Source organism: Peromyscus californicus, unplaced genomic scaffold, assembly GCF_007827085.1.
Source record: "Peromyscus californicus insignis strain IS unplaced genomic scaffold, ASM782708v3 Scaffold_10__1_contigs__length_136768540, whole genome shotgun sequence".
Taxonomy (NCBI): Eukaryota; Metazoa; Chordata; class Mammalia; order Rodentia; family Cricetidae; genus Peromyscus; species Peromyscus californicus.
In genome coordinates, this window is record NW_026294391.1 from 85385581 (window position 1) to 85400096 (window position 14516).

Here is a 14516-nt window from a genome sequence, read left to right on the forward strand (position 1 = left end):
AATGCATTTAGAAATTATACTGGTTTTAAAAAGTGGTGGTAGTATGCTCTCCTGTGAGTCCTGACATCACCAGCTAAGGGTAGTTGATAGATTTATAGTACCAGACATGAATTCCCTGCTATTGAGCAGACCTTAAGTCCAATTAGACAGTTGTTGGTTACCCTCAAGGTATAAGTGTCACTATTACACTTTTGGGGATATCTTCCCTTGCTGGTCATTGGTATTTATAGGTGTCATAGCTGGGTTAAGACTTGAATTTGTTTTTCCTTTGGAAGATTACATATCTCCTTCTTGTACTGTGAAAGCTAAACCTCAGGGAGAAGGCTTCCAGGTCATTTCCAGCTTGATTCCTCCAAGTTCTGTGTTCAAAGTGTGCGGTGTCTTCAGCGAGTGAGTGTCACCTTCAAATTCGGGGAGGCAACCAAATGCAATGGCAATCGCCTGGAATGTTTGGGAGGAATCTCATGGGCTCCCCTGAACAGCAACTTTAAATGAGGTTTCTCATGGCTGATATTGGGATTTTTGTTAGATAGACTATGTGAGTATGTGTGTGTTTATGCACACATACACACTTGTATATGTTATGTGTAACTTTAGGTAAGTATGAAATATATACTTCCCTATGGATTTTTCAAGCATCTTTAGTGTTATTTATCTCTCCCCTCTCCCTTTGTGTTGCTGAAGAGGGAACAAGGCTGGGATCAGCTAAGTCTCGAAACAAAGGAGACAGGTTCAAAGGGGAGGAAGGGGTTATCCCTGGCAAGCAGCTGCAGGCTGGGATAACCCGAAGGGAAAAGGAGGAGGAGGCAAAGCACTGGTATGCACAGAAAGAGCATAGAATAAAGCTGTTCTCAGGTCAAAAAATGCTAGTCACACATAGTCCATGTCTTTAAATAAATTCACAACACATTTTCCAACAGGTTTTCCAGTCTGGCACCAAAACTTGTCAGCTTTTGGTAAAAGCATTCCTCTGTAGGTAAATATCACAACAATATGCCAGTGCCCCCTCCCCGCCCCAAAATGAGAAGAAGAATTGGTGCTGACATCATTTTCAAATGCCTTTGAATTTATAGGTTTGGGGATTGAAATGAAAAGTACCAGTGGCTTTAAGTCACCTGTGGCAGTAAGGAGAACAGTTAGGAGAATACAGATTCTCTCTCTCTCTCTCTCTCTCTCTCTCTCTCTCTCTCTCTCTCTCTCTCTCTCTCTCTCTCTCTCTCTTTCCTTCATAACTTTGACCCCCATCTCTCAAGTGTTATTCACCAACGAGATTATACTGTGGCTGGAGTTTTCTCCAGTCCTGCCCAGCCCCACGGACCCCACAACCGCTTATAAAATAACCACTCAGAAGCTCATATTAATTAAACTGCTCAGCCATTAGCTCAGGCCTACCACTGTCTAGCTCTTATACTTAAACTCAGCCCATTTCTATTAATCTATGCCTTGCCACATGGTTCCTGGCTTACCGGCAACTTACATCTCGCTATTCATCGAGGCGGCTGGCAGCATCTCCTGACTCAGCCTTCTTCCACCCAGCATTCTCCTCTCTCATTGTCCTGCCTACACTATCCTTCCTACCTGGCTACTGGCCAATCAGCGTTTTTATTTAGCAATCAATCATAGCAACATATATTCACAGCATACAGGACATCCCACAGCATTATACTGTGGAGAAAAAGAAAAGTACACCATGGAAGACCATTTACTTACTGTTTTAAAGATTTATTTGTTGTTTATGTGAACATGTCCACTCCACGGCGGCCCAAAGAGGGAGTCAGATTCCCAGGAGCTAGAGTTACAGGTGGCTCACAGAGGTGGGTCCTCTGGTAATGCAATGTGCTTTTAACCACTGAGCCATCTCTCCAGCCTCAGGTAAGACCATTTAACTAGCAGAACTGGTCTTTTTCTAATAGACAGCATCCACACACCTCCAGATATATTATAGAAATTACTCTCAGGAACTCTTTTCTTCCTTCCTTTCTTCCCCCAACTCCTCCCAGATCCTCCCAATTTCCCCACACATCCAAATCCACACCCCTTTTATTCTCACTCATTAGGATACAAACAGACATCTAAGAAAGTGGACACAAGCCCACAAACTAGAATAGGACAAAACAAACAGAAAAAGAAGTAAAGAAAAAGCACAAGAAACATATATAGATGCAGAAACAGAGACAGAAAACCCATAAGATATAAAACCAGCAATCATTATATATACATATATGTATATATGTGTGTATATATACATACATACACACACACACACACACACACACACACACACACACACATATATATATATGCATGCATGCATGCAAGGGACCTGCATGAAAAAAAAAACTTGACAAAGCTTTATGAGACCAAGAACCTCTAAAAATGTCGTTGAGCTAGTTTTTGTTGGTCATCTATTGTTGGGCATGGGGACTAGCCTTATATGTATACTCAGGGAGACTCCATTGTGTTAGGGATGTGGGCTTGTGTCCACTTTCCATCTCAGTACTGGGACCCCATCAGTCTCAGACCTTTGCAGGCCCTATGCAAGTTGCCACAGTCTCTGTGAGGTCATCTGTGCATTGGCTCTGCTGTGTTTAGAGGGCCTTGTTTCCTTGGTGTTCTTCATCCCCTCTGGACCTTCAACTTTTCTGCCTCCTCCTCTGCAGTGTTCACTGAGCGCTGAGAGGATGAATTTGATGGAGACGCCCCATTTAAGACTTGAGTGTTCCAAAGTCTCTCACTCGGCATTGTCCAGCTGTGGGTCACTGTATTTATTACCATCTACTTCAGGAAAGAGTTTCTCTGATAATGGTTGAGCAAGACACTGATCTATGAGTACAGCAGAGTGTCATTAGGAGCCATTTTATTCAAACATTACTTTAGCAGAACAGTAGTATTTGGTTTTACACTAGGTCCCTGGCCTATCCATTCTCATGTTCTTGACAAGCAAGCAGTTTCAGGTATGGGTTCCATCTCCTGGGGGGGCCTTAAATCCCATCAGATACTGACTGGTTACTCCCACAGGCTTTGTGCCACTGCTGCCATTAGTTCTTCTTATAGACAGGACAGCATTGTGGATTGAAGGGCCTGTATGCCTTTTCCCTTTGGTAGTGTGCAGAGCAATGTCCAGTAGCATGCACACTAGTCAGTAGGGGTGAAGGCTCTGTGTATGCACAGACTCGACTTCTCCATGTTCAATGAGTTGTGTAGATATTGTCTTCGGCAATAGGGCCTTACCATCAGTTTGTGGAGAGCAGCAACTACCCTTGGCAATAGCCTGGATCATTTGGGAGTTACTTTTTTCTTAACATATAAACAATGTGAGTAAAATATCTCTTCACAAATAAATACTGATATGGAAATACAGGAAACCTCACGATGAAAACAGGGTTCTCCTTTCATATAAGTGATTGTTTGCCCAAAAAAAAGGTAGTAGTCTCCAAGTTGAGCTTCAAGGACCATCACAAAAATATTTCTTCTTTAGGACAAAGAGAGAAAAGAGATAGGGGTAGTAGCAGTGTTGAGAAATGATTGCAAAACAGATTTTCCTAGAGACAGAAACACAGTGAAAGATAGTGAGTGTAGGACTTGCCAGGATGGGAAAGGAGTTTCTTAATACTGTTATAACAGATTACAGCGACTCCCTCAGTATCCACAGCAGAGTGCTTCTAGAATCCCCTCGGACCAAAGCATGGGGGAACTCAAGCTACTTGCACAAAACACCACAAAATTTCCATATAATGTATGCACTTTTCCCAATATACCTTCACCTGCTTTGGATTGCTTAAAATACTAAAACAAGGGGCTAGAGAGATTGCTCAGCTGTTAAGAGCCCTTACTACCCTTGAAGAAGACCTGAGTTTTTTTGATTCCCAGATATTGGCCCACAAACATCTGTAACTCCAGTTACAAGGGATCCCATGCTCCTTCTGAACCTGTCAAGTACGAAGCACGCATGTTGTGCACAGACATGCTTGTATGCAAAAACAGCTATGTACATAAAATGATAAATTGTTCGTTAAAAGGCTTAAAATACTGAATACTATATATAGACTGTGAAACTCATTAAATTCCATTGCTTGGGGAATGTTGGCAAGAAAAAGTTTGCTTAGTACAGGAACATATTTTAGAAAAAAAATTCCCATCCAGGGTTCCTTGAACATACAGAGGTGGAATAGGGGCTAGACAGAGGCAACTGTATTACAAATGTAGTAGCTTAAGATAATGCATATTTATTATTTTACAGTTATGGAGGTTAGAAATTACTTTAAAAGGTGACTAAGGCAAAGGTGTTCTGAAGGTTCCTTTCCTGGTACATCACTATGGGAGAATCTTTGGTTTTCTGCCCAGCTTCTGGAGACAGATTACATTCTATGGCTACTGTATTCCTTCCATCTTCGAAGCTAACAATGGACTTTCCAGCTCCTCTTTCCCTATGCTGCTTTCTTCAAACACAGAACCTTATGCCACACCTAAGTACTCTTGCATTTATATTGGGTAGAATAATCCAGCACAACTGTGTGTTAAATGCTGCAATTAATAACCATAGTTCCACCTGCAACTTCAATTCTCCTTGGTCAAATAACATATATTCACATATCCTGGGTATGGACTTGGGGCTGTTATTTTGCTAAACACTGAGTAGGTGCTTAAATGAATTTCTAAACGGGCAAGGCCAACTGCTTCAGTGTGGGCTTCATGTCACTGCTGATTTTCCCACAAAGCAAGCACAGAAAAGAGAGGACGAAAAGCAGAGGGAATTTTGTGGGTGAAGCAAAAGGAAAAGATTCAAAATCAGCCAGGTGTGGGTCTTAAGGGAAAAGATGCATGGAGGGTCCTTTCCCTGAGACATACAGTGAACCTAGGCAGTTAGCTATGGCTGAGATCCAAGCTAGTTAATCCCTCCTGGGTTTGCACGCTGTCAAATATGAAGGCTTGGACATGACTGGCAAGAGAAGATTTCAGAACCATTTGGCAAGGAAAACTGAACAGGCCCAAACTGGGTCCCAACACTTGGCTGTGGGACAGCTGAGAAGCAGGACTCTGACACCCTGCAAATACTGACAGGGAAAGAGCATTGTGGGATGGGCAATAAATAGCAGAAGGTATTGCTACTTAGATTCACTCTCTGTCTCAGTCTCTCTCTCTCTCTCTCTCTCTCTCTCTCTCTCTCTCTCTCTCTCTCTCTCTCTCTCTCTCTCTCTTTCTCTCTTTCTCTCTCTCTCTCCCCCTCTCTCTGTTTCTCTCTCTCTCCCTCCCTTCCTCTCTCCCTGTCTCTCCCTCTCTCCCTCTCTCTTTCATTCCCTCCTTTCCTCTCTGCCTCTGTCTCCCCTTTGGAATAGGGACAGTGGTGGGGTATGTAATGGAAGCCCCCATTTCAGAAGTGCCCTGATCCTCTTCATGGTTGCATGAACCAAAGAAAACATGGGAGAAACAACAGGAACCTACTGGCTGGCTGTTGCTAGGTCACCTGTCCCCTCTCAGGCTGCAGTACTGACAGTCCCCCTCCCCTTCCATTGGCGTCAAAAACGGGCGGAAAATGGGAGGGGGAGTAGAGATGAGTAGGCACTGTCCAGCCTCGTTCTGAGGTGCAGATGTAGCAAGGGGCCCACTCAGTATCCATCCGCTGCTCCCTCCTGCTCCCCAACTCCAGACACCCCCCTTCATATAGTCCGCCCCCCCCCCAACCCAAAGCCCTCATGGACCCTAGCTCTCAGCCATCCCACACACTGTAGTGGCGCCAGAAAAGTGGTGGTGGTCTCTGGTTAGGGCGAACAGGGGTCTGCAGAAGCCCACGGGCGCGACCCACCCCTCCGAGTGGAGGGGGGCTGCCTCCGGCCCCGCCCACTGGGAGTCGGAACTAGGGTGGGCCCGGGAGGGGGCGTCGAGCCCAGTGCGCCGTATCCCTCCGCCCCTTCCCGACACCCTCGAGGCGAGCTGCTCCTGCCGCATCCTGCGCAGCAGCCCCTGCCCGTTTGGTGCAGAGGCGTGGGGGCGGGACGCGGCTCTGCCATCGCACTCGCGCGCAAAGCGGCGGCGGCGAGAGCACTGTGCGAGGAGCTGCGGAGGACGGAGCACGGGCGGGAGCAGACGGGGACGCGGGGGAGCCCGGAGACCTGGGCCGTGCGCCTGGCCAGGCAAGTGGGGGTGTGTCGAGGGCTGGGGCGGCCGCGCACTGCGGACCACCGCCCGGCCCTGACAGTGCAGTGGAGGCGAGCGGGTCGTGGGGGCTCCCTGGAGTGGTGGCGGATCCCTGAGATCCTAGGCGGTGAGGAGGAAGCGGGAGCCCGGGTCGGGCCGCAGGCACGGGGGTGGGGGAAGGGCGGCTGGGTGTGATGGTCTGGAGTCTGGCGCGCCAGACAGCCTGACAGCCTCTCTTCAGGTGTCAGTCTGGGCCGTGGAAAAGATTATGGGGTAGGCGGCTGCGGGAGAAATGGCGGTGCGGGAATTGGGGGGGGGGCCGCGCCGGGAGCCCACGGGTGTGTGTATGTGGGGGGTGCGAGGCGGATGTCCAGTTCTGGGGCCAGCTCAGCTGGTGGGTGGTGAGTCGCCTTGGCTACTAGGGCTCTGATCTGTTTCCGGAGAGGGGCCCTTGTACCCTGCGCCCTGGGTGCTGTCCCTTCCCACAGGCTCCTGCTTGATGGCAAAGTCTCCTCTCTGCGCGGTAGGTCTGGCGTATTCTGACAGGCCACAGTGAGCATCAGTAGACCAGAGGCTTGAGGAAAGAGGAACAGGAAAATGGCGTGGATTTCTAGAGGTGTGTGGCAATGGGAGTGGGCGCCAGACAGTGATTGGAGATGCGAAAAGGGTGGGGGTGACAGACCAGAACAGGTGGGGTATCCATTAGTGTCTCCTAATCTCATTTCTCACAGCCTTTCAGGTATTTTCCCCAATGCCCTTCCCTCCTTCCCAAATTTGGGGTCTGAAAAGATGGTTTGGGCATGATGACGGAGTCATAAATCCAAGGACCACTTCAGAACCTGCCTTCTAGAATGTGCGGCGCCCTTCCCCCATTTTTTGCTGCGCAAGGCGAGGAAATGTGGCCACCTAGTGGCGCATCCTCAGAATTGCAGAAGGACTAATAAGTATGACATCAAGAAGTGGGTGTTACCACAGAAACCCTGCAGCCAGGCAAAATGGAACTAGAATGTTCCAGCAGTAGGACCCTAAATGCTGAAAGACACATGATCTGGTTCTTATCCTTGGTGGTGTTCTTCTCAGCCGGATCAGCTGCTGCCATCATTTCCCGATTGTCTTTCATTTTCATCTTTTTGTCCACAGGCCTGCTTTAAGGCTGGTAGTTCTTCAAGAAAGAAAGGAGGCGTCGAGGAGACTGTCTCAGATCTCTGGAGGTTGGTGAGACCCAGGGGCAGTGGAGGATCCAGGTACTGAGGAGACAAATGCAGACTGTTGTAACCCAAGAGGGTGCATGATGTCTTTACTGCCCCCTACATTTGCCTAGAGATGCTGCTATCATTCCCCGATTGTCTTACATTTTCATTTCTTTGTTCACAGGCCTGCTTTAAGGCTGGTAGTTCTGCAAGAAAGAAAGAAGACATCGAGGAGACTGTCTCAGATCTCTCAGGTTGGTGAGAATCAGGGGCAGTGCAGGATCCAGGTACTGAGGAGACAAGTGCAGACTGCTGTAACCCAAGAGGGTGCATGATGTCTTTACTGCCCCCTACATTTGCCTGGAGATGCTGCCATCGTTTCTTGATTGTTTTACATTTTCATTTCTTTGTCCACAGGCCTGCTTTAAGGCTGGTAGTTCTGCAAGAAAGAAAGAAGACATCGAGGAGACTGTCTCAGATCTCTGGAGGTTGGTGAGACCCAGGGGCAGTGGAGGATCCAGGTACTGAGGATACAAATGCAGACTGCTGTAAACCAAAAGGGTGCATGATGTCTTTACTGCCCCCTACATTTGCCTAGAGATGCTGCCATCATTTCCCGATTGTCTTACATTTTCATCTCTTTGTCCACAGGCCTGCTTTAAGGCTGGTAGTTCTGCAAGTAAGAAAGAAGACATCGAGGAGACGGTCTCAGGTCTCTCAGGTTGGTGAGACCCAGGGGCAGTGCAGGATCCAGGTACTGAGGAGACAAGTGCAGACTGCTGTAACCCAAGAGGGTACATGTTGTCTTTACTGCCCCCTAAATTTGCTCACTGCCACAGCATCCTTTATTTCCTTTCAGAGATACTAGGAATGTTGAGGGAGATGTGAGTTAATCTGTGATCCAAAAGACAAGAGCTGAGAGCTGAGACCAGGGAACATAAACTTTAGATAGAAAGCAGGTGTGGTTTTGTTATTGTCTGTTTGGGCTCAGAGATGTGTGCCTATATACCAAGCATTGAGACTCCATTTTCTTTTATGCATTTGTAGGACTCCCTGCCCTTCTCTGTTGGTCTTAACACCACCTGAACATAGAAAAGAGGAGGGAATCGCCCCACATCGGTGAAGGTTGGTATGGGAGAGGGTTCACTTTTAGATGGGGGTAGTAGAGATCACCCAAGAGTGACTACTGTGAGATTTGGGGGCTCCCCTCTGTCTTCATTTCTCGCGTGTGTACTGTTTGCTCACCCCCGTCCCTGTTTTCCAGCAGGCAAAGGGAACACTGAGGTTTTCTCATAGCTGAGCTCTTCCACTCAGCATCCTGCGCCAGTGTCTCTGTGTAAGTTTCAACAGGAGGCAACAGAATTGTAGAAGGCTGACTTCCTCTTTTTTTCTCTTCCTAGACCAGCTGCAGTGGCTGCTTGGTGGTGCCGGGGTTGCTGCTGACCAGCGCAGTCAACAGGTCTGCACCCACCTGGGACCTGTCCATCCTCCTCTGGCTTGGTTTCGCCTCTTCTGCACTGTATCTGTGTTATGGACTGAGATTGTGCTTGGGTAGGAGCCTCCTTGAGTGCCGGATTGGTGGTTTATCCCTGCTACTCACTCATCCAAAGATCAGTGTGTGAAGATACAGTACTGTGGCAGATCTATTGTTGAGACTGAGGCTTTGGTAGGCATTCTTAATTGAGCCTTCTCTCTAATTTTTACCATGACTGGGGCAGAAGTTGAGACTGGGTCTCAGGCCAAACCTGATAAGAAGCCTCAGGAAGAGGTTATGGGTGGGGCTGATCGAGAAAGTGAAGTCCCTATGGTGGTCAGACCCAAAGTCAGGCCCCAGGCTCCAGCAACAAGTGGAGCAAGGCCCAAAACTGAATCGAAATCTTCATCTCGGGCAAGGCCTAAAACTGAGCCCCAGTCAGGGTCTGGAACAAGACCTAAAAATGGTGCCCAGGCACTGCCTGGAGCAAGGCCTAGATCTGAGGCCCAGGTAATGACTGGTGCCAGGCCCAAAACGGATACCAGGGCAGTAGGTGGTGCTCGCCCTAAGACTGAGGCCAAGCCAATCCCGGGAGCAAGGCCTAAGGATGATGCCCAAGCATGGGCCCAGAGAGAGGCAATATCACGGGCTGGGAGAGCACCATTGTCTAATGCTGTCACATGGCCCCTGGTCAATGCTGAGTCTGACCCTTCATCAGTTACTAAATCTAAGAGTCTGTCTATAGAGAGAGAACTGGTCACTATGAACAGGGAGACCTTTCCTGGGACCCAGGGTCAGGCTGGAATCCAGCCCTGGTTTGGACCAGGAGAGGAGGCTAATTCGGGTTCTTGGTGCTATCCCAGGCCCAGAGCCAGGGAGGAGACTTCTAATGAGTCTGGGTTTTGGTCAGCAGATGAAACCTCTACAATGTCTTCTTTCTGGACTGGAGAGGAGACCAGTATCAGATCATGGCCCAGGGAAGAGGCAAATACTAGGTCCAGGCACAGGGCTAAACATCAGACTAATGCCAGGTCCAGGCCCAGGTCCAAACAAGAGCCCTATATTGATTCTTGGTCTGGGTCTGAGGATGAGGCGGGGAACCCATTCTGCTTTTGGGCTGGAGAAAACACCAATGACTTGTTTAGGCCCAGAGGCAGGGAAGAGGCCAATGTGAGACCGAAGATCAGGACAAAGAGGGAGGACTATTTTGAATCTGAATCTGAAGATGAGTTCTATAAAGAGTCCTGGTTTTTGCCTGGGGAAGAAGCTAATAGATTCAGGCGCAGAGACAAGGCAGAGTCTAATAACATCTTAAAAAACAGGAACCAAAAAGATGTTGAAAACGGTGACAGGGCCAAACAAGAATCCAGGTTTGAGGAGGAAGTGATTATTGGGTCTTGGTTCTGGGCAGAACAGGAGACTGGTTTGGAGACTGGAGCTTCAGCAATCTGTGAATCCGAACCAGGGGCTGAAGAGGGAGCCATTGGTGGATCTTTGTTCTGGACCGAAGAAAAGCCCACTTTGGGGGCTGCAGCCAGAGATGAGGTCAGGCCTGAGTCTGAAGAAGAGGCCATATTTGGGTCCTGGTTCTGGGATAGAGATGAGGCCTGCTTTGACCTAAATCCCACCCCTGTGTACAAGGCTAAGAGCAGGTTCAGAAATTCAGCTGAGGAGCTTAATGTAGCATCTAGGCCCAAAACCTGGGATGAAGTTACTGTTGAATTCAAACCTGGTATTTGCCGTGGGCTTGGCTTCCCCTTTAGAATCCCTGAAGGGGATTCTGAAAATACTGAGGCAAAAGCCAAGAATGCAGAACTTGGTGCAGAAGGGGAAGAGCAGGAATCTGGGCTTCAGCCTGATCTGCCTGAACCCGAGTTCCCATTTCAGTATGATCCCTCTTACCGTTCAGTCCAAGAAATAAGAGCGCATCTTAAGGCCAAGGAAAGTGCAGACCCTGCGAACTGGTCTTGCAGCTGCATACAGTGTGAGCTTAAAATTGGCTCTGCAGAGTTTGAGGAGCTCCTTCTGCTAATGGACAAAATTCGTGATCCTTTTATCCACGAAATATCTAAAATTGCAATGGGTATGAGAACCGCTTCTCAGTTTACCCGAGATTTCATTCGAGATTCTGGTGTGGTCTCACTTATTGAAACCCTGATGAATTATCCTTCCTCCCGAGTTAGGACTAACTTTTTGGAGAATATGATCCACATGGCTCCACCTTATCCGAATCTAAACATGATTGAGACATTTATATGCCAAGTGTGTGAGGAAACCCTTGCACATGGTGTGAATTCGCTTGAGCAGCTAACTGGAATAAGGATGCTTAGACACCTCACTATAACTACTGATTATCACACACTGATTGCCAATTATGTGTCTGGGTTTCTCAACTTATTGACCACAGGCAATGCAAGAACAAAGTTTCATGTTCTGAAAATGCTGTTGAACTTGTCTGAGAATCCTATGGTGGCAAAGAAACTATTCAGTGCCAAAGCTCTGTCAATATTTGTGGGTCTCTTCAACATAGAGGAGACAAACGATAACATTCAGATTGTTATCAAAATGTTTCAGAATATCAGTAATATTGTAAAAAGTGGAACAATGTCTTTAATCGATGACGATTTCAGTCTTGAGCCACTTGTTTCTGCATTCCATGAGTTTGAAGAGCTGGCTAAACGGCTGCAAATCCAAATAGACAATCAAAATGATCCCGAGGAGGGACAGTGAAGTCAGTGTGATTAACCGCCTGCCACTGATCAGCCTTATGTTCCCAAAGAGCCCCAAGTAGTGCTTCGGTGTTCCCAGTCTGGTCCTGTGTTGTAACTTATATTTTTAATGCTAATGTTAAACTTGTCAAACTCTTGTTGTGAGCTGGATCATTTGTGGATGCCAAAATGAATATCAGAACTGAAAACACATTTGTTGCTATTTGTCTTACTGTCCAGATTGTGGTATTTTTAGTGTTGAGCTCCCAGTGAACCAAGTCATATGAGTAAGCTATCTTGCTATGTGTTCTTTAAACATGTGGTTCTCTACTTGAGTCTGTGTTTTCAATAAAGTTCAATGTTGAAATTGCCATAAATGACCCTTCTTCACTTTCAAAACCAGGTGCAGATACATCATACACATTCCAAAATAAATGATTAGTATTAGAACAAATACATGCTTACTAGAAAATCCTATTTTAGGAAGGGAGATTACTGTGGGCTTTGGCACTCAAGAAATGCTTCAAAGAAGTGGGACCTAGAAAGTCACTGAACAGTAAGCATTCTTGGAAATGAACCATGGTGGTGTGAAGGAAAGTGTGTGGTAGGAAAATCTGTTCCAGTAACATGGGTAAAATAAGTGAGAGGAGATGAGAAAGTAATACAGTTGGAAAATTAGGATAAGGTAAGTTTTGAGCAACTGGGTAATCCAAACAGTAGTTAACAGTTCCAAGTATAGGTTTTGCTTCAATACTACCTAAAGGGTGAATGAAAAGGACACTAACTCAGTGGTTCTCAATCTATGGATTGTGACCCCTTCGACAAACCTCTGTAGCCAAAAAATATTTGCAGTTTATAACAGGAGCAAAATTATAGTTGTGAAGTAGCAACAGAAATAACTTTATGGTTGGGGGTCACCACAACATGAGGAAATGTATTAAAGGGTCACAGTATTAGGAAGGTTGAGGACCACCGTGTCTAATTAAATGGGCTCAGAAGTAATATTTCTTGTATGATGATAGTCCAAGGAAAGTATTAACCATCGAAATAACTATGTATGGATTGACTTATTGACATGAAACAACATTAGTAATTTAATATATAGTAACTAGAGAAGAATTGGACGTCATATTTGAAAAATTAGCTATTACTTTAAAAATTGTGTATAAATAAAATGTCTGAGCTCATTGTGACTAAAGCAGCTTCATATAGCCCTTATCTGAATTAAAATATACAAAGTTAAATTCTTAGAGACGGGCATTTAAGAAACACAAAATTTAGCATAACATACAAAAGTTAATACGTTCCCATCTAATGTGACTCTGGTTGTAGACGGGCATGCCGGGAAAGGGTATGTTTGTATAAATGATGAACCTAAAGTGTTAAAAAAAAAGTTAGAGATAAAGTGATTTAGAAAAGATACAGATGAATGAGACCTCAGAACCAAGATTACTAAGTTTGTATTAGGCTGTTGATGGTACAAAAAATGAAATTTCTCATGTAATTATTACACTCAAACAATCATAACATTTCCTTTTTTAGGTGGCAACAAAATTCTGCAACTAGACAGTGGGGATGGTTGCAGCACCCTTGAGAATTTACTTATGTCACTGAATTGTACACTGTAAACTGATTAAAATGGTAAGTCTTATGTCCTGCATATTTTGCCACAACCAAAAAGTCACAGCCTACAACAAGCCTTCATAGAGGAGTATTTCACAAGTCAGGAAATAGAAAAATTGTGCGAAACAGAAAACTTTTCGTCATTTTTAGACAGGAGAAAAATATTTATTTTCTTTGGTCTGAGAATGCTATATACTTTCAAACAGATAAAATTGTGACTTGTATTAATAAAATGGGAGCATGGTGCAAGAATTTTACCAACACAATGAACAACTGCTAAGATCAAAAAACAGTCAAAGGGGATAGATGTGTATTCCATATACACAATATAAAGTTAAAAATTATATATCGGAATCAAATGATAGGATAATATCACAGAATTATACAAGCTGATTACCATCTTACATGCAATACCTTGAACATTTAATCCATACTCTTGGACAAATCTTTTTCTATATCTAGTAAGCATAATATCTACAAATGAATATCAGGCTTAATCAAGGCTAAAACATAGCTCAATCAATAGAATATGGAGTCCCATGGTGTACTAAAATAGTATCTAGTAACCTGTGTTGATTTTGCCTGAACATTGTAGAATGTACCTGCCAGTGAAACATTTTCCCGTTTGATTTTAGTATATGAAATTTAGAAATAGGACAAAGTGGCAATTTAGTCTCCCTTTACAAACCACAAACCTTAACAGGAATAGTCGTCATGGTAGGAACTAGAATTTACAAGTTCATTTTGTTGATATATTTCAAGATTTTCTGTGTATGGTTTCACATGTTTGAACATTATACAAATTACTGCTAAAGAATCATTTCATGACCCAACTCCTCAGGGAACCTTTTTCTTTTAGGCCAAGCACTCTTAGAGAGCAAGCCCCCAGGCTTCAGGCTGGAAGCTTTGACTACTAATCCAGCTAGCCTTCTGACCATTTTCAAGGTAAGGAGGTTCAGGTTCTTCTGGTAAGGAGCTCAACTCCAGAGGCAGGATATTGTTCTGTTCTCCGTGCTTCAGAGCTACTACAGATGCTCTGTAGTCTTGCTGGTCTGATGTGGTGTTGTCTATGTGTATGTTTTTGTGGAGATGAGGCTTTTGCTTGGACACAGAGAGAGGCATGTTTACTGTCACAGAGAAGGACAGGAAAGGCATATACCTGACAATTGGGATAGGTAGAACAAGGGGCAAGAGGTTAAGGTGGTTGAGCTGGTGTCCATGCTGTGTTAGCTTGAAAACCATTTTTTTATGTGTCCAGAATGATAGTATTGATTGGATGGAAGAGATAAGCCCTCAGTCAGTCAAAGGCATGTTTGCCAGATCAGGAGCTCAAGAAGCTGGTACAAGTCATCCTGGAGGATGAATTCCTGTGGAGAAACAGCAGTT

At 45.4% G+C, this 14516-nt stretch overlaps 2 protein-coding genes across 2 annotated transcripts in view; both read left to right on the plus strand.

The window, feature by feature from the left end:
• The window catches only part of LOC128117164 (uncharacterized), a 99837-nt gene that overhangs the window by 60938 nt on the left and 24383 nt on the right, over window positions 1-14516 (plus strand). Inside the window, exons 6-13 of the mRNA XM_052749096.1 lie at window positions 7276-7379; window positions 7510-7612; window positions 7743-7846; window positions 7977-8119; window positions 8373-8450; window positions 8726-8991; window positions 13050-13148; window positions 13990-14075. Of these exons, the coding sequence (XP_052605056.1) occupies window positions 7276-7379; window positions 7510-7612; window positions 7743-7846; window positions 7977-8119; window positions 8373-8401 (483 nt within the window). The 3' untranslated portion in view covers window positions 8402-8450; window positions 8726-8991; window positions 13050-13148; window positions 13990-14075. The remainder of the gene's footprint in view (window positions 1-7275; window positions 7380-7509; window positions 7613-7742; window positions 7847-7976; window positions 8120-8372; window positions 8451-8725; window positions 8992-13049; window positions 13149-13989; window positions 14076-14516) is intronic.
• On the plus strand, window positions 8990-11884 carry Gprasp2 (G protein-coupled receptor associated sorting protein 2). The gene has a single exon (XM_052735939.1). It carries the CDS (start codon window positions 9031-9033, stop codon window positions 11527-11529), a length of 2499 nt encoding a protein of 832 aa, XP_052591899.1. The 5' UTR covers window positions 8990-9030; the 3' UTR covers window positions 11530-11884.

Bases quoted from the DNA above. Each gene is read 5' to 3' on its own strand.
- Gprasp2 (XM_052735939.1), top strand. From the start codon at position 9,031: ATGACTGGGGCAGAAGTTGAGACTGGGTCTCAGGCCAAACCTGATAAG.